Source organism: Numida meleagris, chromosome 1, assembly GCF_002078875.1.
Source record: "Numida meleagris isolate 19003 breed g44 Domestic line chromosome 1, NumMel1.0, whole genome shotgun sequence".
Classification (NCBI taxonomy): domain Eukaryota; kingdom Metazoa; phylum Chordata; class Aves; order Galliformes; family Numididae; genus Numida; species Numida meleagris.
Genome location: NC_034409.1, coordinates 34,464,946 through 34,487,741, shown reverse-complemented (window position 1 = coordinate 34,487,741; position 22,796 = coordinate 34,464,946). Strand labels below are relative to the sequence as shown.

The window sequence follows — 22,796 nt, the reverse complement described above, 5'->3', positions numbered from 1 at the left end:
GCCCTAAGCAGAGGTGAAGAAAGTAAGTTACATTTTTGATTACTCCAGTAATTACTGATGAAGCGAGAGACTCCCAGCCTGTAGTCCTGTTGCCACCTTGCTAGGGAATTTAGGGAAATGGATGTTCTAAAAGTGTTAAACAGATCTTCTAAAAAAAAACATTAATGTAAAAACTATGGAATTGTGCACAAGATATGCTGATTTGGCCATGAATACATTGGGCCAGACCCTCTACCCAGACTGAAGTTAGTGGATTCTCCAAATAAAGACAATCTTGCCTCTCTTCAGGAAGCTTCTTAACTCACTCTGAGCATTTATATATGAGATCTGATTGACATATAAGGATGTGTATCATCAATGCTGAAATCAGTTATCCCACCATCACTGCTGTCTGGGAAGAGCACAGCAAATTCTCACGGCCCAAAGGAAGCTCTGCTTCTCTCAGGAGGAATCTGGGTGCATGGGGCACAGGCTGCAAGCCACTGGGTACATCTGCTGAGCGCCTCTGCTAGGCAATGACTGCACCATTCCCTTTGCAGAGCAGCACAAAGGATGAGAGCAAGCAGAACAAGACAGATAACGGAAAATTTGGGCGTGATGTGAATGACTACTGACTTCATTATTATGGCAGACAGGATTGTTTGAGGCAGCCATGAGGACCGTGCTGGGAATGAGTGCTGGGGCTGAGTTAGCGCTGCTGCACGGTAATGTGCAGTGATAGAATCAGCACACGGGCAGTTGCTCCACTGTTTCCAGCTTCCATCCCGGCTGCTCACATGTGGAGGAGGTCGGCCAGGCGCAGGAGCTCCTTTGAAGGGACCCTCTTCAGGAAGACAATTTTTGTAGACTCAGCACCAAGCCTGGCCATTTACATCTGCTCTGTTAAATCTGACACCAGACAACAACGTGCATTCCAACAAGCCCTTTGTGCCTTTGGCTCATTCCACCCAGCTGTTATACCTACGGCCCATTGTGCTCTCTTACAATGATTACTATTTAATGGAACTGAAAGGTTTGCAAATCTTGGAGAAAATACAGCACGCTGTAATGATTTTTGCAGCCTTTGCCACCAGAATGGTCTTTGTGTGCTATAAACTAACCTGACTGCAGGATATTTCAATCCGATGCATCCCATAGGAAAAATCATCAGTGAGAGTAATTGTATCGGGACTGATCACATCATAGAAGGAAGGCCAACCTGGAAAAGAGGAACAAGGTAAGTAAGAAAAGACAGTGTCTATGTGGCAGAAGGTGGCATTCTAAAAAGAAGAGAGAGAATCACATTTTGAAAGATGTTTATTTCATTCCAGAGTCTAGAAATAACTGAAATGGAGATTCTGGGTCACAAACTACTTAAGTATTTTTGAACATTTTTCCCTAACTACAAAATTATTTATTAAGCTGGCCCTAGCTGCCCATCTTGTATCTCAACAGAGACTCTCAAATGTCACTTAGCTCAGACAGGAAAGAGGTTCAGGTAAGCCAGATTCAGCCTTGTCATCAACACAAAACACATGTAAAAAGCAACTATATACCAGTAGATACACATTAAACAAGTAGAGCTTTTCAGCCACCCCTCAAAAACTGGTCATAGAATCATAGAATGGCTTGGGTTGGAAGGGACCTGAAAGATAATCTAGTTCTAACTCTCCTGACTTGTTCCTATGTCCCTAAGAACAGTTTCCCAGGAGATCTCATCCAATAATTCCCTCAACAGCCAGAATTTTGCTCTCCTGAAGTTCAGGATCCTGACTCTACTCTTTGCCAGGCCCATATTCCTCAAGATCACAAACTCAACCAGGGCATGGATCCTGCATCCCAGACTGCTTCCAATCTTAACCTCTTTAATGGTCTCCTCTGCATGTTATGCCACTGCTCCTGGCCCCACCTCTGCTCTTGAGAGAACAAGGAGCTCAGGACAGCCCTCTCTTTACCCTGGCTTCTCCTCAGTTTTTGGAACCTCCTCTCACATGGTGATCCCCTGCTCCTCTTTAGAATGCGGCTGCAGTGGTGCTGACCACCTCGGAAAATGTCATCACATGTACCATTTCCTGAAGCTGAGTTCCTACATAAGGACCTGATAGGCCTTATGGTCATGTCAACATCCACCAGGGCCCATCTGAAATCCCACCAGATACGCATCCCTCTCATTCAGTCTCCTGCCAAATATTGCAATACACACAGATAACTGTTGCTCTCTGTGTATTACACATATGCCCATGCAGCAGAACTTCCTTGTTTATTCTTCTAATATCTGCTAAGCATTTGCTACAGATGATTTCATAAAATGACTTGCAGTAAGCTATTAACAAATAGCAGCAGCTATGAATCACTACATGCAGATGAGTAAAGGATATATACAGCTTTCCACAAGTAACAAGTAAAATTTCCTATTCAGTAAAAGAAGTGGAAGCTATCTGAACGTGGGTAAGGAAAGTGTGTAAACTGAAAAAGAAAATTGTATGTCTTCAATTGTATCTTAAGCCATTAAATACAGAAGACCACTTACTAACATGCAAGCAAAGCAGGCATACGTTTTTAAGAAAGAAATGCTCAGAAGTGCCTTTCTCTCCCTTTGGGGAACCTCTGCATACATACAGCAGCATTCCCGAGCCTGCAGTCTGAAGGCATCGCAGGTCCCAAGTCCTATGCTCCCCAGGAGCCTACTAATATCACAAGTGTTTCCCCTCCCAGAACTCACTGCAGAAGTAGAGTCATTTTTTTCCCCAAGAGTATTGCAGATGGAAGAGTAGCACACAGCAGACAGACTGAAGTGCAAGAACTCTGAACAGGGAAAATATCCCACAAGACAGGAACTCAATGCGGCAATGACAACCGTAAAAAAACAATTTATAAGTTCTTCCCCTCATGCAAAATATCCCTTCCAAACAAATACCTTCACAAACAGAAAAGGAATAAACATATGACAAGTTTTGCAGAAGGGCTTATCCTGTTGACAGAAAAACTGATGTCTCCTAATTGGTGGCACTTCTCCAACATCATTCATCATCTCCTTAGCTGGGCCTCTGTCTAATGAAAATTGAGGTTTTACAGAGAACCGGACAGAATATTTTTAATGAAACATTTTAGTTATTGAAATTTAAATATTTTGCAAACCAGACGTTATCTACTTCTCAGTTTGCCCTTGTGTGATGGTAGTGAATTTCCAAAGACGGAACTGCTTGGAGCAACCAGCTATCTCATCGTGTGATAGCATTTGGAGGAGGAACACTGCAGTACTGCAAAAATTCTCAAAGGCAACCCTCCCTCCTCCATAATGGCAACAAGGGGGAAGCTTCAAAGGCTGCTACACAGAGATTGAAGCAATCTGTGTCTTACTGAGAAAATTATCTTGTGAGAAGGGTTTGGAGGAGATGTGTTTATGTCAGCTTTGACATTAAAGAAAGACCATCCATCCTCCTTTCTCCAGGCTTTTCCTTTTGGTCTTCCCATTCAGCACAGAAAAAAAATTATTTGCTTTGGATGCATTCCATGCACTTTTAAAAAATGAAGTCATCTGAAACCCATATAAATCGTCAAGCTCCTCCTAAAGAAGCCTTTGGACCCAACTGGAGTGACTTCAATTTCATTCTACACATGACACATGTTCCAAAGACTCTACCATTGCCACATGTGTTCCCCGAGGCAGGGACTAGGAAGCAGTCCATGCCTCCATGGTGTAAACCTTCAATTCTCAGTCATACTGTTTCTTCTCGAGTGCCAGCGCGGCTTAGGCACCAGGGTCACTAGGCACTGGGACAAACTGGTAACTCTATGAGGGCTGACTGAAACCTGGGCAAACCCTGGACAGGACAAGGTCCCTTTCCTGGGACAGGAAAGTTCTTGAGGGCACGGTGAAACACTGTTAATCAACTCTGAGGAGAGGACAAACAAACTGCTCAGTGAGTTGGGGAGCTAAACTCACCAGGAAAATCAGTCCCCCTCTGCTGTCTCATTTCCCCTCTTCAGAGCTAAAGTGGAAAACCTATTTGATAGTTTGCTAAGCCTTCTCTGGCCTTCTACTCTACTTTAAAAGCTGCCAGGAACAAGCTGGGGAAGCAGACCGCTTGCCAGTACGTCAGGCAATACCAAGTGACACTGGAAAACCAATTAGACCCCTGTGGGTTTTTCATATGCTCGCTCTTTCTTCATAAGCAGTGAATGACCCAGCAGTGGACCGCCCTTACAAGCCTGGGACTACTTTTCCTGCCATCCCACTGGCTGCTGTCAGCCACTCCTTCCCTTCCCAGCGCCTGTTCCTTCCTTCTGTCAGGTGGCAACATGGCTGACGCACTAGTGTAGACTGCTGCTGGCTGTGCAGTAGCGCTCTGGCCTGCCCTTGAAGGCTGTTCAGCTGTTTGGCTGGGCACTGAAACAGGAATGGGTTGCAAGAAGATCATTTTGAATCTCTTCTGCTTCTACTGAGAGAAACAGTAATCCTTAGAGCAGTCGAGACTGAGCTCTGGAGAAGATCCTTTAAAAATGGTAGTGCTTAGGCCCAAACCTCCACAGGTTACAACCATTTGTCAGATCTGGCTCAGCGCATCTGATGGGCAGCAGGAGCGCTGCCGTTTGAAGGATGGTAAACCATGACAGCTAGGAAGAAATAGCTGCAGGAGGAAAGGAGCAAAGGATAATTGCAGGAGACAGGATGGGGGGTAGGGGGGATCTCCCAGCTGAGTGAACAACTTCAAATGACATTTGCACATTTTCTTTTGTGAAGAGCAGCTCAGCTTTGTGCATACATTTATTCCTGAATGTAAAGTTTAGTCTGAGGGAACGTATGACACTAGAATGGTCAGCATTTTTTATCACATTATAGATATTTAGAATGGGATCATTCTTATTTTCACAATCATTTTACATCACAATGGCAATAATAAAATAAGAGAGTGTTGTGTTTGTGTTCACTCTAGTGACCCTTCATGTGGGAATCAGACCACTATGTCCTAAGGGCCAGTTTCTGGTATGTTAAGCCAGACATGCAGATGAATAGTTATTCAGATATACAGCAGGTATGCCTAAAATACACCAAATAAAGGAATTATGTTTTATTCTGTCAAGTACCTAAGTGAAAACCACATGGAAACTGAACATCACTGAGAGATCTTTTCCAGTCCATCCTGCATGAGTAATAGAAAGGATCTCATGCTGCAGGGCATCACACATACCAAGTCACATCCCATCCTGTCTCATTTTGGTACCTTTCCCAAGTGTTTCATAAAAGTTGTGCAGCATTCATAAAATTCACCCTACACCACCTCACCAAAACTGAATCTTTTGTTCTTCATAATGGGCTTTGTTCTGGCAAAGAGGAGACAGCTGTTCTTGCCTCATCGTCAAAGAATATTTTCTTCAGAGCAGAAATTGTGTGATACTGCTTTGAGCAGCAAAAGTGAAGAATAAGAAGGAAGAGGAATGTTGGTTCTGGTAGGCTATGATGGACGCTATTTTTGCAGCCCTGGTGATAGGGTATCGAAGTGTTTGAAAGAGGCATCTTCTTTCTCATGGTCAGACTCATTCAAGGTACCTGACTGAGTCAGTACTACCAACGAGCCACGTAAGGTGGGCACATTATGGGCAGCTGGCACAAGTTGAGTATCATGACAACATGGGTAGCCAGCATGTGGCAGTCCCAGACAGCTGACAAACTGAGCAGATCGTCTCCTTAAACTGAAATGCCTAAGCTGTGGCAATGCCTGAGTGAGGCAGCTACAGCACACCGTGTGACTAGCATCCAGCCTCTTCTGTGCGCACCTGGCAGAGGAATGAAGCCCCAGCTGGAGCAGACTGTCTCATTCACATTAACACAAGAAATTCTACAGCACCTTTGTCTCATTGGCTTCTCCAGGACAGTGTTGACCTCAGAAAGACATTTTATTCCTGTAAACATTTGGAACAGTCTAGCTGTTGATTGATTGATCAATTTTAGAAGCATCTCAATCATCCTTCCAATTTTGCACATTTGCACACATTTTAGTGTACTTAGATCTCCAACTTCCTAATAAATGGACACAAGCACTTAGACATCTAACTGTTAAAATATGAGCCTATAATTACTTGCAGAAGCAAAACGGCAGGCTGCTTTTGAAAATCAGCCCTGCTAGGCTTTTTTTCCCCCTCTCATGAACTAATACTCCTTTTGACATTTTTTTTGAACAGTACAATTGCGATCTCAAAGCATCGAGCGCTCTGACATTATTCCCATTTCATACACCTGCTGACTGGAGACCTCCACAGTCTTTTAATAACTGTGATGTCAGTAGTTATGTTTTTCATTTTAGAACCCAAAGAGACCCAAAGTTCAACCTGCATTTTATCATTCTTTACTGTAATTATTCCAAGCATTTACTTCAGTGAGTTATTTACAGATGGAGAAGTAGGGGGAGATGGAAGATGTTAGAACTACCAAATGGCACCAGATGGAAAAGGGGACCTTGACCTGAAAAATACCTCGTTTCTCTGATGTGCTGTATTTTTAGAATTCTGATTCCCTTTTAACCTAATGCGGATTGATGAAAACCCAAAGGCTTTTTAAGGTGGAGTATCATCATTTATCTTCACTGAGAAAGCTATGTCTGTGTAAAAACATGAAGCATATAGGACTTAAAAAAAAGAGGTAATAAAGCTTCTGCTTTGAAATTGCTGTAAAGTTGAGGGGCCTTCACTTTCTTCTTTCTCACAGGTTTATTGAAACTGAATCTGAAAGACGCAGGCATCCACAGCTGTAACTTCTCACATACAAGTTTAATGTAGAACTACAAAGTGACATATTCCTATTATGTAGAATGCCTCTGCAAATACAGGGTTATTTTTCATAATATGCTGGGTTATTTTTCATAATATCTCCATGATGATGAATGCACAATAAATATACGTACTTACAAATGTTTTACTGTCAGGTAACACTATTTCCAGTGGAGGTCCATTTAATTTACCCAAGTGTAGCTAGAAACAGACTTGGGCACAGAAACATTCATGTTCACCAGCAAATGGCTGCACACGGGATACATATTTCCCTGGAAAGAAAACATGGGTCCTTTCCAGCACCATCAGGGCTTAAGAAGGACAGCATGGTACTGGTTTTCAGTAGAACATGGAGAGTGCTGGAGTGATAGCTAGGTTGCTGAGGGAGACAAAGACAAAAAGCATCTTAATTTTGGAAAGAAAAATAAAGATAAGACTCACCTCTAGCACACTATCTGTCTCTTACCAGGAAAGTTGGGCTGGCATGACAGGTAAGTACGACAAGTAAGTATCACTCTGACAGAACAGTATGCAAAGGGAATTTTACAGAACAGATGAATTACTAAAAACATCTTTTACCAAACTATGATAATGTGGGTGGGTTTTTGTTGTTGTTGCTGTTGTATTTTAGTTTGTGCTTCTTGCATGGGAAAGAAAGAAATGGGAACCATAAATAAATTTGGTCTTCTTCACTTTCCGTGAAACAGTACATGCAATCCAGATCCACTTCTTTGTTAGTGGGATAAGGTTATATTTGTTTAAAGTGATTGTTAGGGGAGATCTGAAACTTCACATCTAGAATTTCATTTGACACCTGAATTTTTCAGAATGAGAGTGACCCTGACGTTTCTTGAGCAACGAAAGCCTGCTCACTTCAGCAATTAATGACTGTATCACAATACAGCTGCTGCCATAACTGCTTCCTTAGTCCTCTCCCTGTGTTCTAAAGTACTGCTAAATACAAAATGGCTGTTTTAGAGCCTTCCTCTAAAACACTTTAGACATCGCCAGCATCTGGGCTGCTGTTAAAATCAACAGGTAGGCAGAAGCTGGGATCTTCCTCAAGTCTTCCTACAAAGATTGAGTTACTAATCGTTTCTTTCTTGGTTCAGGTTCAACAAAACTACTGAACCTAACTCACTTCCTCCCAAAGGATGGCTTTCTCCCCTCATCTGAACAGTGTCTCTTGTTACTTTAAATCACGGCTAATGTTTTTAAAAATATATCTTACACATAAGTCAGTTGTAGATCTTCAGCATCAAAGGATCCAAGCAGAATCATGTAAGGCAGCATAACCTTAAGCTATAATTTTAAAACGCCACTAAGAAATGTCTCAAATAGTTTCTAAAATTTACTGTTGACCTAGTAACCTCAGTCCAAAACATTCAACTTCCAATAAATGTTTTTATTTTCCTTCCAACAAATGTATGTATCGCAAAGTATATTGCTGTCTCTATTCTTACGAGTTGTCTGCACAATTCACTAAAATAAAAGAAGCTTTCATGCAAGATCAGTAAAGCAGGATAATAGTGGAGAAGGCAAGCTTTCCAATGGAAATGATTTGACAGAAATCACAATCCTGATGGCGTATATTCACAGAGAAAGTAAAAATAAACAAACAAAAAAAACACAGAACAGTAAATGCAACCCTATAATAATCAGCATCCGGCACTGAAACGAGCAGCAGTTGCAGATGAAGTGCATATTTAAAAAATTTGTCATGGGGTGTTTCAAGTAATGAGCATCCACAATTTGTTGTTAGACTCATTGAAATATTTTCCTATCACATTATTGCACATGTCTGGGAAATAAAGTTTGTGAAGAACAGTCAGAGCTCAGTTACACAGTAAAACTATAACTACAGGGGTTGACTTCTGACAAAAAAAACTGGTTTTAATGCAAAAAAAAAAAAAAAAAGGAAAAAGAAAAAAAGCTGAAAAAGCTGCAGCCTACATTGTCTTCCTTTTGGAGTGATACTGCTTCCGCTAAGCACCATGCCCACATCAGCATGTGCTGCAGCAGACAAGCCCTCCTCATTACAGTGGGACAAACAGGCCCTCACTGCAGTTGTAAAGTTCTGAAACAAGGAAAAGAGTTATTACACTGATTAAAAACTAAAGAAAGACAAAGGCCCCCTTTCTTCTGTTTACTTTAGATATTGAATGAGATGCCATGGTAAGGGAACTTGGTCACAAATAACTGAGGAAGGACATCATACTCTTGGCCAGCAAGGAAATCTTTATTGGGGTTTAGGTCAAAATGGTGGGCAGCTGGCAGCAGGCAAGGTCTGCTCAGGGTGCACGGAGCAGTGGGGTGAAAGTGGAGCCACAAATGCCTGCTCTGCCATAAAGGGTTTTGGTCATGGGACAAGAGGTGGGGTAGGCTCCTTCCAATGGCACTGTGAGGTGGTGGGGAACAGCCCCCTCCTCTTAGCCTTATATTACAGATTATCAACTCAATCCTTACAATAGATGCATTTCCAGCTCAAGAATGTGCCTAGGGAGCTCCAGACTGGCCAGGCCCGAAGAGGAGCCAGCCCTGAGGCCTTCCTTCACCCAGGAGCCACACGCAGACTGACAGCACCAAGGGCTGCCTCGTACCCTGGCCCAGGGAGCGTGACCGTACCCTCTGCTGAGGCCTGGTCTGCTCAATGCATGCCTGCACACTGCACCAAAGGATGCAACAGCAATAGGCAGTGCATAAAGTCCGAAAAGAAGAGAAAGGGAATGATTTGTGAGGTTAGTTTGTTCAGAGTTAGTGTCAGCTTGGGAGGAGGTTTAAATCTTTTTAACAGCCTCTTGTGCAAACAAAAGGAGGAAGGTAATAATGTTGACTAGAAAATAAAGACCTTTCTCCACAGAAAAGCCTGACAAAAAACAATATACATGTACACGCACATCCCCCCCCAGCCTTTTTCTTTTAAGTTTTCTATGGAAAACTTCAGCTGTACTTTGAAAACTTCTGAAAACTGAAACTACTGAAATGGAAAAGTTCATATTTCAGATTATAATGTTCACCTTCTGCTTTGCTTTCTGTTACGGTTCCTGAAGCAAAGCATGACCTTTGTGCTAAACGTGGTATTTTCTTTCAGGAAAGATTTCAAAGGAAAACTTTTCACAGCCATACTCTGTGACACAGACCAAGGAAAGAAGCAGCCTGGCAAACTGCTTATAACATACCTCATGAGGAGCGCTTCTCCTTAATGCTCTGCTGGGGGAAGCCCAGTGTGCCTGTGAAACCACCTGGGCATGAACTGAGCTCCACATGGGTCTCTTGTATTTGCCCTTGCTATTCCTTATGTGATTGCATCCTTGATCTTATTTTTTTTAACAGATTCTGCTATATTTTTGGCTTGAATAAAAACATAAAACAAACACAACTGTATATAAACAAAGATATGGAATTCATTTTCAACCTAGGCTAAAAGCATTTGTAATCAGGTAAAGGACAGACCATCACAGTGGAAGTCAATTATACTCACTACATGTTTTTACAAACAAATAATACTGGTTTATAAACATCCAGCTCACTTCAGGGTCCTGTTTTCTCTTAAGCTATTCTAAGGTACACTTAAAAAGGAAGAATTGGCTTGGAAAAGAAATCTGATGCAACAAGCAAGAGTAAGAGAAGTTTTAGAGGGAATCAGTGAAAAGGAAAAGGGCCAGTGTGCAGGAGGAGATTGGAAGAGGCAAGATACTGGAGCAGGAAGGTGTCTTTCAAGAGATCCATTCAGGTACCTCAAGGAAAACACTCTGCACTTGGGAGGATTTCTTCCAGGCTTCTCCACTATACAGCACATTCCACACTGTAATGCAGACTGACAGCTCCTGGACACTTTAGGGATCATTTCTTCCATAATACAGAGTGGTGCTATGAATTTCTGCTTCTTTGGGCTCTCCTTTCTCTCTCCTCTGGGCCTTTCAGATGTCCTGGGTCTCAGACCTGTTCATGCTTCACACACAGACCAGCACATGCTGCCCATGCTCAGAATGCATCATAAGGCTGCAGATTGTATGGGGCCACTTTATATGGGTCACACTAAGGCCACTGGCCTAACACAGCAGGTTTGATACACAGGTCAGCCATCAAACGTGTCTGATGCTAGGACACTTTGAACAACACAAGGATCTATCTTCCAAGTGAAAACACTGAAGCTCTTTCTGAGAGTTATCTCCTACGAGTTATTAACGCTTTGCTGATCCAAATTTCTTCATAGACACTCTCCCAGCTACTATCAGAGTTAGGTGGTTTCTAGTGCCAGTGTTTCCTTCATCTTACTACACACAGTTGGACCCAGTGTACCCATTCCAAAGATTCTTGGGAAATAAGGGGAAAAAAAAGGAACCTCCGTTCCTGGTGGGGTCACAAAAACCATCAAACACACGGAGCAGCTCCACCAAAGAGCTGCCCCACACATCCAAAAGTGACAAGGGAAAGAGCTTTGTTTCAGCTGAAATGAGATAGACTGCGTTATGCCGGAAAGAACAAGAGGAAGAAGAGCAAAGAAAATGCACACAGACCATCATTTCTTGAGGAAAAAGTTGATGTGTAACAGCCGCTGAAGATGTTCCTGCCATTCCCCCTGTTTCCAGCTGTCCAAGAAAGCACAGTTCATGCCAGAGGTCAGAAAACACCATGTAAAAATACCCCACTGACTCCGGATTCTGGAGCAGCGGAACCATGGGCAGCCCCACTCCAAGTGGGAGATGTGTTCCTCCAGGGCTGGACGGCTGCCAGCAGCCCTCAGCCAGCCTCCCCATTCCATGTCGGGGGTGGCAGCCCCGGGGGGACTCCAATGGTTCCCTGCTGGTGCCACCAAGCGAGGCTGCACAGTCAGTGGATCCCAGAGCACTTTAGCTTTGTTCATGTCTCCACCTGCTGCCTGTGCGGTGAGCGTACCCGCAGCACGGGTGCACTTGCCAGCTGGTTTCCAGCCGTGCTTTCAGGAGACCTGTGAGCTCAGCTTCCAGTCAAACTGCCATTTGGGAGAGGTGCATGGATGGAACGGCAGTGCAAATAGAACTGGTGAGCAATTTCTTTCTGCTTCTTTACCCCAGCTTTTGGGAAAGAAGAACAGTGCCATGATACTGTCTGGCTCCCTTCCTTGTTACTCCTATTTGAGTATGCTCCTATACAGCGAACAGCTGATGATATACTATACACTGGATTTGCCCCTTTCCTGCAACTAAAAGCTCTTTAAAACCTTACAAAGAGTCATTAACTTGCTATTTGGATCTCTGAATAAGGAATACAGCAACCTGCTATAATCAGTTTTTCCCTTCAGAAGCACAGACCCCTGCACTCATTAAGAAATGCCAAAATAATAATTTTGAGGAACTGACTGTTAAAAATCTGAGACCAGGCCCCTCGCTGTCTTCCTGCCAAAGGACTGCACTGTGGTATGGGTCCACAGATCAGCCGGTGAGCTTGCTCTGCTCACTGGGCACGGGGTGAGACCAAAAACAGCTGGGGCACACCAGGAGGCTCCAACAAGAGCTTGAGCAGCAGGAGCTTCCTTCCTTCTCCTCCCTTTCCTTCTCTTCCTTTTCCAATCTTGGGCTGTTATACCTCATCTCTTGGAGCTCAGAGCGGTGAGGCTTCCTCACAGCTTTCACCTTGCTAAATAAATCTGAGCTCGCAGCGAAACCCCATGGGGTTCCCAACTCAGCTCCACTTGCTCAAAGATATCCAAACGTGCCGCCGACCCCAGTACCGGATGGCAGCTAGGCACCATCATGCTATGCACGGAGGGAAACAAACACCAATGAAGCTCTTGTGTAAGCAGGCCAGTTTGTGCTACAATCACTCTATAAATTTCTGGAACTCACTTGTCAAAAAGCATCATCCTCAACTCACTGAGCCTTTCAAAAAAGAACACACCAGGGCTCTGGAATTCCGGCCTAACCTGGCTTTCACCCTCTTTGGAAAGGACTAAAAAAAGACAGGGAAGGGATATACAAAGGCATTTCTCATCAACTGCTAAATGGTCCAATATACTCGTAACCTTAGCTCTCTGCTTTATAGCAAGTGAGTGATGAAAACCTGATGGGACAGGCTTGCAAGCTACACTCTAACACTGAGCCACTGGGGTGCATTTTCAGAATTGGACAAAAATATTCTTAAGTGGACACCTGGAAAGGGCATGGGCAGCCAGGGGAAATACTGTCAGGAAAGGAAGAGTTTAAAAAAGCCAGGAAAATCACTGATTAAAACATTAAGAGGTGAAGTGCTGGCATGGATCGGTTTTCTTGAAAAGCAGAAATCAGCCTCTGAGCTGGCTCCTCAGCTGCTTTTGGGAGACCTCAACAGCAGAGTCATTTAGAAAGCAACTCCTTCAAAGAGTCCAACTAAAAGTACAAAGACATAAAATTCCAGTCAGACACAGGAAATTCTTAGGGGAATACAGGAATTTTATGAGTCAGAAGATAAAAATCCCTCTGAATACCTAACTAAACTAATCTAATGAAGTAGTCACTGGGAAGGGAGTTTGATGAATCTGCCTGTCGTGAAGGACAAATTTAAACAAACAGGAAATTGAACAACCTGAATCTGTTTCCATTTTTACTCCCTGTGCCCAGCTCCTTTTTTTCTTTAAAGGTGCAAACCAAGCTGACAGCTGCAGAAGCTGCCGAGCCAGTCTGAGGGGACCATTTTTCACTGAGATGAAGTCTCAATTTAAAATAAACGAATTGCCTGGCTTCCTTCTGCAGGGTTGGGAAGTCGTTTATTTATGATTCATTATTTGCACTATTGTAGACCCCACAGGCCCCGGTGCAATCAAGCCCACTAATCACTGCAAAGGAACACAGGGATAAAAAAGTCTTTGATGTAAAGTTTATAATCTAACATGTAGCTTCTTTCCTGTCAAGCAGAAGCGAAGCTAAATTCTCTCCGGGATTTCACCTGCAGAGGCTTCGGTCCCCAGTGACAGAGCCAGATCAGGTCCAGCTTTGTACCTGGGCACAGGGTTTGCTGTTGGCATGGAAAAGTTCTCCCTGGTTTCCAGAGAGATTCTCACATCCATGAAGCCCTCACCTTTAGGCACAGAGAATTTCAAGACCACCTGTGTGCAGTAATACTATACTGAATGCTGCCATAGTCCAGACTCTAAAAGGAAGCTTTATCTACATGTAGTGTTGAATCCTGAATGCCTTTTCTAAGGAGAGAGGTGTTTTTCCAGTTTATAGCCTTTTTATTACAAATTCACTCATTTAGGAAATAAAGATTAGCAATTTGCACTGTGCACTGAGCACACTAGGGATTCTTAAATCTATGAGGATTACAGAATCACAGAATGTCAGGGATTGGAAGGGACCTCAAAAGATCATCTAGTCCAATCCCCCTGATGGAGCAGGAACATCTTCTTCATGTTGCTACTATTACTAAGAGAAACCTATTAGGATTGCTACTGTTCTCACAATGCTGCTTCCAAAATCAAATGATGATTGCATTAAAGCCCTTCTGTTACTTCAGTTTTACTCCAGCTTGAAGGAAGTAAACCTCCAGGGAAACCAGAATTTTTTCTTTCTTTCAAATGATATTTATAATTTTGAATATCTTCATTGCAGAATGAAAAAAAAGAAAAATTCTTACTGAACAAGCTTTTCTAAAACTAACTAAATAAATAAAATACAAAATTAGTTATCCTGGAAACAAAATATTTTAACTTTGATTTTTTTCCCCTTCGTTTTATATTACATACTAAAAATTTCAGATAAAATATTGTGCTAAAATAATTTTCAGATGAAAAACGAAACTTTCTTTCCAAAAAGACAAACACTGCTCTCTCCACTCCCATGGCCTAATGTGCTGCAGTAGGCAGTGTGTCAGGCAGAGGCTGAACTGCCTGCAAACCACTTCTACATAAATTTAGGGCACTGCTTAGTTTCCTATCTGAATGGCCTGTCTGGATCCTCCTATTTGGGGTTGATTCTGGACTCCACTTAAAATACTGACTGTTTATATTAAACAGACAAGAGAATGTGTGATGTATTTTAACTGTCAAAAGTGTTGTGAACAGCAGCAGCTGGAAGAAGAATGTTTAATTCCCTCCATTACCCTCAAGCCTTTTAGAATCCTCTATCAGCAGCTGTATCTTCCTCTTGGAGGCAAGAAAAGCCAGGGAAAGGGATAGCAAAGGGGTAGCACAGCAAAGCTGCTTCTATGGAATAAAGAAGAGAGGCATACAACAGCATTCTCATAATTATGTCAAAATTGAGCATCACTAAATCTGCAGTACTGGTGCATACATGAAAGCTGAGTACATTTGTGTATAGAGCAGCGCACACTTGTGGCTCCCGTCTTGTGCAGGTTTGCTCACTCTCAGCCCAGACCAGACTCATGGTGCAGGCACTGATGGGAGGTATCACTTGAACCATTCACTGCATGGCACCCCTATAAAGGAGTCTTGATCCTACTGGCTCTGGCAGTACTCCTAAATCTCCTGGACAGGGGGTCAGCAGCACATGGGGGCCGTCAGTAAAGGGAGGTTTCCACCCCTTGGCACTTCTCTCCCACAGGGCATGTCAGGGGAATGGCTCCTGCCATGCCAGCGGGCCCTATGTGGTACAGAAGGGCTGTTACTGACGAGATGTTAATGAAAGCCTTGCTAAGTAACAAGATCAGGTTGTTTTAAATATCTATAAAAACTCCATGTTTTCAAAAGCAGAAAAAAAAATCCAACTACCATTAAACCATTTTGTATATTTCCTTGAGGAAACGGGAGTGTAACAGCACATCAGCTGCACACAGACACATGGTTCTTCTAAAGTCAGGGGAGACAAGAGTATGAAACATGAAATAAAGGGAAGCAAACTGCTGCAGTGCAGGTTTTCTGGGAAGGCTTCACTTCTGCGTTGGGGTTTGAGGCCTTTTTTTTGTTTCAGTGCCACATTTACAGAACGGCTTTGGCATGCTTGGGAAAGGAGCAACTCTTTTATTCATCCCCTCAGTCTGTTGCTTGTCCAGTTGCCACTGGTGCATTAGTAGGAAAAATAGACCTAACAAGGTATAAAACAATGCTGTACGGTCAAAGACAGAGCTGTCCCTCACTTCACTTTAATATTTACTTCAAAAGTAAACTCTGCTGAAACCTTGCCATAAATAGTGCCCCACCAGTCTGCAGGTTATTCCCAGCTCCACAAAGCAGCTGACTCCCACCCCTCACACCCACAGCCTGTATGTGTGCTCACCGCCAAGCTCAGCCCTGGGAGGGAGCAGGCAGGTCAGGAAAGGTGGGGGCTTGGCCTGCAGGAGCATGGCCAGGCCTGCTGTAGGCCCAGCTGGGAAACAGTGGAGGGTCAGAATTTTAATTTGAAATTAATTTAATGTGTTTTACACCCAATGTGTCCAACTTCTCATTTTCAGCCTTTCCACTCTTCTCCATTTCATTAGTTTCTCTTTACATTACAGGAAATATTCCTTTTCCTTTTTACTCAAAAGGGTAGCAGTGTGGGTTTCTGAACTTTCTCTTGGGCAGTCTGTGCTTGGGAGCATGAAGTCAAAGAAACATCTTTGGTTCGATGGGATTTTGGAATGAGCCATCTAGAGATGTTGTTTGGGTTTGAAAGACAAGATTGTGGTTCATTTTAAAAGCAAAGTCTTTTAGAGACTTTTTCCAGAGAAGGCAGAATACAAAAACTTTACAAGGGCTCAGTAGGAAATTTTCCATAAAAAGTTTTTTAAACAAAAGAAACGTAAGCATTTTACTTGCTGAATACAAACATTTTCAAAGGGATGTCTGGGTTGCAAAGCCCCATTGAGCCCAGACCAACAGCTACTTTCTCAGTTAGAATCTCAGAATCTTTTAGGTTGGAAAAGACTCCTAAGATAATCTAGTCCAACCATCAACCCTGGGTCCTGCTGCTCCCTGGCCATTCCCTGGCTCTGGTGCTTACCAGTTTGGAGGGAGAAAGTCTAACACTCAAAACCAGTAGAAAATTATTCAGCTGTATTTTTGGAGCCAGCTGAATCAGTTAACTGAGAGGTCAACCAACTGCTGGAGGCAAGGCAAGGCAAAAAAAAATACAGGGCAAGGGGAGGAAGGAAAACAGAAATACAGTTCCTGTGCCAGCAAGGTGTTAAATTGACTCAGCCACCTCATTAAACCTCTCCTTGAGGGGTGATGCTAAAGCAGGGCAAATGCACTATGGTGCAGAACTCAGCGCTGCTTTGTGCCCGGTTCCAGGACTCACACAGGAACTGAGATGTCTCTGCTCCCAGTGACAGCTCTCACTACAACGCCTCCCTTTCTCCCCTTCCAAAGCTCTCACTTCACCATAATGAGGGACCCGTGAGACTCCCTTCCCACAGCACTCAGCTAACCCAGCATCGTGGCACATCATCCCTGGGACAAACCACTCAGAGAATCACACAGCCAACCCCTGCCTCACTGTCTGGGTCACCAACAAGTAATTCCAGTTTAAAGGGCTCCTAAGTAGACTGGTCTTAGGCTTAGTCCCATGGATCATGCTTCCTCATTTGCTGCAGCCCAAAACGCACAATAGGAATAGATCTCAGGAGATTTCTTCCTCAAGGCTCCCTATGCCTGTCCCACAGATCACCTCTATCATAGCATTAGAAAAGGCAAAATACACAAATTTAGAATTTAAAATAAATTACTCAAGTTATTATCTGGGATAAGTCTTCCCTCAGAGAGCAGGGAGCAGAGGATGCATTTTCCAGGAAAGGGACTGAACAGCTTTAAAATATATATATTGATTAAAAAAAAAAAGCGACAGTATCCCAGTTTCCAACCCTGTCTTGGATATAACAAATCTAACCTTTGACACCAATCTACCCCAATGCCAATCCTGCTCTATTCAACAACCTCAGACCTTTCTCAAATGCTGCATAACTCCACATAAGCACAATGTCTGTTTGCTTAAGTTCTGAGCGGGCAAAGAGGATTTAGCAGCATTGCAACAATGGAAGTTGCAGGGGTGGGGAAGGAATGGAATGCAAGAGGCTGCTGGGCCTTCCCTTCCCTGCCTTTCACGTGTTCATCAGATTGCAACCCAAATGGCACACATGCTGGCTGCTGAGCACTCTTAGGCGCAACAGCTTTGCCTGCAGCTGGCTAAAAGGAGCTGTTCCAAGCTTAAACCTCCACTTAAATATAAACAGCATCTACTACCCCAAAAAGGTTTGTAGTCAAACTAAAAATCTCTGTGCCTCCATTACCTTCTTCCCAGCTTCCCAGAAAGCTGAGGCGTACCAACGGTTTTAAATGTTTGTGCTGTAATTGTATCGCTCCAGGTGTTCTCAATAGGATTCTTCCCTATAAAACAACTAAAGAGGTAAAACACAGTCCAGGTCTCTGCAGGAAAAGAGCAGAGCCAATAGCACAATCAGTTTGTGAAAAATGAGTCAGTTCCCATGCCACGAGCAACAGCCCATAAAGCATCTCACAGAAAGTCCAAACACGCCCCGCAGCTCCTGGCTTTACAGCAAGGACTGGAGGACCTAGGGACCTCCGGCCCACATTCCAAAGTGGACCTTTCAGTGCACTTCCCTCCCCTGCAGGCAGCTTAATGATCTGCCAGGTTTCGGTGCTGGCCATATCTGACGTCAGTTTCAGAGCCCCACCTTCCACCAGATTAAAACATTTTGTACATTTTGACATGAAACATGGTGGTTCTTCGCTTGCACAGAACACAGTCTTATTGACTTGGTGTATTTTTGGCAGGGGGAGAGTGGGAGTGGGGAAAGGATTCCTACTCTATTGTACTCAAAGCAAAATTTTCAGTGTTCAATCTCTCTACTTCAGTGTCCAATACTGCTATCATGAGCTACAATATTTGTTTCATGATGTTGCTCTTAAGAAAAAAGCATTTTTGATCTGCACCCTAAGAAATGTTAAGCCAAAAATCCTTGCAAAAATTAGGAATTGTTTTTGAGCAAGACCTGAGATGAGAGGGTCACCTCTCTGTGTGCAGGGATGGATTGTCCCCATTGTTGGCGTTCCCAGGGGTCACAGGCCGTTCAGTTGCATTGTGCCAGGGCATCGCTGAGGAGAAAGGCCGTCATGGCTGGCCGGCCACGCCATCCCGGAAACCGGCCCGTGGGTGCCGCTAATTAACAATCCAATTAAATGGGGCCTGATTTTGAGTTGACAGCAGGTTTGGGAACTTGGTTTTGGTTTCTTTCTAAATCATTAAATTTCTTTGAACCACACTCTGTGGAGTTCTAGAAAATTTTCTGTAAATTTCTGTAATTCTGTAGGAAATGTTGGCTGGAAATACCGGAGTATTTGGAGAAAATTCAATAAGCGCAATTGTTTTCCACTTTCAGTTTTTAAAGCACATAGTTCAAGCCTTTGTCTGAAACGTTCCCTTTCCAATAGCAATTTATGTTGAGAAAATCTGAGGGATATATATACCCTAGTCTAGTTCAAGACATTAAAAGAAACAAATCGTTTGTTTCTGCTTGCCAACTTAAAGCAAACTATTCTGCACAAGTCCCCAGCCTTGTTTCCAAGGACAGGTTTGATCCTCAAATAAAAAAAAAAAAAATCTAACTGTGCACACAGCCTCCAGTTTTGGCCACCATAGCCTCTGAGACTATCTTTAGTCATCTCAGTTTGAACACTTTGCTTCTTTATACAGTAAAATTGTACAGCAATGACAATAAATATGTGAAATGAGTGATCAGGGAAAGCAACAATTTATTTGCAGCTTTGCACCAGCATATCCTTCTGCCATCCCTGTGCTTAATCATCTGCTTCCCTACACCCATCACACTATCATTTTTCTTATTTTTTTCTTCATTGATCTATATTAGATCATTGAAACATGTGCATTGGCTTCAGTAAGTATCAGTTGGCTTCCTGAAAGCATGATTTTACTGCCTTCACTCTTGCTTTGACTGTTTCTAAGATACATGCTATCACTGCTCTTAATTCTCTAATTCCCCATCATTCAACAGTTTTAAAACAGACTTGCATAAATAAAGCATAATGTTGAACTAACGGGATACGAGTAGGAAGTTTCCGCAAATAATTAAAATGAATTAAAGATAGAATGTCTGCATAACTTAGGTAATTTTATTCTTTAAATAGCACTGAAGATGACACTGAATGCCCTTAGTTTATTAACCTTTACACATTTGAAGAACGCTCTGCCTCACTCCTTCAGGTTCTTCAGACTATTTTTTTTTTTTTAAGTATGAAGTAATACACTGCTATCCAAAAGGTAAAGCAGAATCACAGGCTGTAATACATTTGATTACTTATGCATTTTAATGTTATTGTCCACATCCATCTGTGCAAGGTTTAAGCCTGGCACTGGCCAATGCTTTATGAAAATTTCAAAAAAATACGCAAGAACCACTGGCGAAGGAAGGAAAGAAATATACTGTTCTGCTTGTACAAATTATGAGAAACTCATTAAAGCTCAATCATTTGTGGATGAGTAAAAACATTCTCAGAGGCAAATTGCCAGTGGAAGTCTCATGAGTTTCAGCTCCTGAAGTTTCCCAATAACCCTGCTCACTGTGGGAAGGAGAGCGGGGGATGGACAGAGTCCCGTCACCGTTCATCCCTCTTGTGATCTGATGAAGGTCAGATCCACTCAGGGCCAAGGGTGCTGGATGAAGATCCGTGTCCTTGCTCCCATCCAGATGCAGGCAAGTTGCCTTGCCATGGGTCTCAGACATGGACTTTACAGGAGGTGGTCCCATACTCCCTTCCTTCTGAAAGAAGAGCCCAGGAGGAGCATTCCCACAGGGAGCTCCCAGTGAGCTGCACTTCCCAGCCTGGAGCAGGTCCTTGGGGCACTGCTCTTCTTTGTGTGAGAAAGCAAAGGGGAACATGAAAATTTATGTTAATGTGTTATTAAAGAAATTACTTTCACAGAAAAGAACAAGGGAGTTAAGATTACAGCTCTGCTATGTTCATTTCTCTGGATTTTTAGGAGTGGGACCTTTTATACAGCCTACGCCGTAATGCCTGGAACCAGTGGAGTAAAAGCAGCTGCTGGCATGGGTTCCAGCCGCGTTCCTCACCAGTGAGACGTAGCCCTGCTAACCACACTGCTACCACGGCACGGGTCCAGGTATGGCTGAGGTATATCATTGTTGTGGAGCGATGGAAGAGTCTCAGATATGTAGAAAGCAAAGAAAACAGAACAAATTAAAGAGAGCTCCTGTACTTCTCATCTCCAGCATCACCTGTTAGCTGGGTGAGTGATGGTCAATGTAATTTCAGTTTGCCATGGCCTAATGCTGTCACTAACTCCTGACCTAACATCCAGCTCTGTCAGTTCTCTTTCAGTCAGGGATTTCCTCCTATCCTTTAATGCAGGAAGGGGTAAAATTTCAGGGAAATGCTATGTCTTCCCCTCTTGTCTCTTAAACTTGTTTCCAGAGCCCTCAGTACAGTATTTATGCAGCACACTTTTTATTTACTAGCACATTTTTTCCATCACTCTCCAGCCTAAATATGTCTCCATCAGTTTCCAGATAGTCCATCTATCAGTGCTGGCAGTCGATGTTCCAAATCCCACCCTACTGCAAATCCATATTCCTTGGACTCCTTTTAAATCCCTTAAATATGGAGTGTGTGGCAGGAAAAAATCACTGAGTCAAGGTGAGATAATAGCATGGGAGTGAGCCGATGTGTACTTTCAAAAAACAGAAATCTTATGGCTAAACATTTTTTCAATGAGAATATAAACAGGCAAATTCTATCCTCCTGACCACTGCCTTGAAATGCAACATGCAGAAACAGAACACTTCTGTTTCTAAATTTTAATGTTTTAAGAAGACACCTTTCAGTTTTCACAACTGCATTTATTGTGTCATGTATCCTCAGCTTGGCTGAAATGGTTAGCACAGACTACAAGACTTTGTCTTCCTAAATGTTCTTAAGCAGCAGCATAAAATCAGCAGAATTTCTGCCAAGTAGACTTTTGGAAAATTTTACCTGCTTTCTAAAGAATGCCAAAGATCACCGTAATATTTGGGTCCTGACAAAAATTTAATATATTTACAACATTTTTGATTAATTCTCATTACCCTTAGGCTGTCTTTCTTTCAATTACGTATTTCTCTTCCTGCCCAAGAATGCATGAACAGTGGTGAATGATGCATTTACAAAACACACTTTGCCAGTTTTTATACACCTGACGATTCTCACTCATTATTATTTCAAGAGAAACAGAATAAAATTACTGCAGTTCTCTGGGGTAATTACAGTTAGAGACAGATAAATATTTTTTTTTCCAAGAAAAGTAAAGAAAAGGGAAATGAAAAGGAAAACAAAGAGAAACAACTAAAATAGACTCATCCAAGACCAGATGAACTCAAGACCAGTCATGAGTGGTATTCCCCAGGGGTTAGTATTGGGGCTTGCCCTGTTTAATATCTTCAGTGATGACCTGGACGAGGGGATTGAGTGCACCCTCAGTAATTTTGCAGATGACTGGCACTTCCAAGCTGGCAGGAAGTGTCAATCTGCCTGAGGGTAGGAAGGCACTTCAGAGGGTTCAACAGGACCAAGTGCTGGGTCCTGCATTTCGGCCACAACAACCCCAGGCAACGCTAAAGGCTTGGGGCAGAGTGGCTGGAAGACTGCATGGAGGAAATGGACCTGGGGGTGTTGGTCAGCACTTGGCTAAACATGAGCAGCAGTGTACCTAGGTGGAATGGCCAAGAAGGCCAAAGGCATCCTGGCTTGTATTAGAAATAGTGTAGCCAGCAGGAGGAGGGAGGTGATTATACCCCTGTCCACAGCTCTGGTGAGGCTGCACCTCAGGTACTGTGTTCAGTTTTGGGCCCCCCACTAATAGAAAGACATTGAAGCTTTGGAGTATGTTCAGAGAAGGACAGTGAAGCTGCAAGAGTCTGGAGCACAAGTCTTATGAAGAGCAGCTGAGGGAGCTGGGGTTGTTCAGTCTGGAGAGGAGGATGCTCAGGGAAGACCTTATCGTTCTCTACAGTGACCTGAAAGGAGGTTGCGGTGAGGTAGGGGTTGGCCTCTTCTCCCGCGTAACTAGCAATAGGACAAGAGGGAATGGCCTTAAGTTTTGCCAAGGGAGGTTCAGATTGGATAT

At 43.1% G+C, this 22,796-nt stretch overlaps 1 protein-coding gene across 6 annotated transcripts in view; it reads right to left on the bottom strand.

The window, feature by feature from the left end:
• MSRB3 (methionine sulfoxide reductase B3) overlaps positions 1-22,796 on the bottom strand; it is an 83,992-nt gene that overhangs the window by 5,647 nt on the left and 55,549 nt on the right. For all 6 annotated transcript variants that reach the window (XM_021385089.1, XM_021385095.1, XM_021385090.1 and 3 more), the window contains one exon: positions 1,101-1,198. In XM_021385089.1, the coding sequence (XP_021240764.1) occupies positions 1,101-1,198 (98 nt within the window). The remainder of the gene's footprint in view (positions 1-1,100; positions 1,199-22,796) is intronic.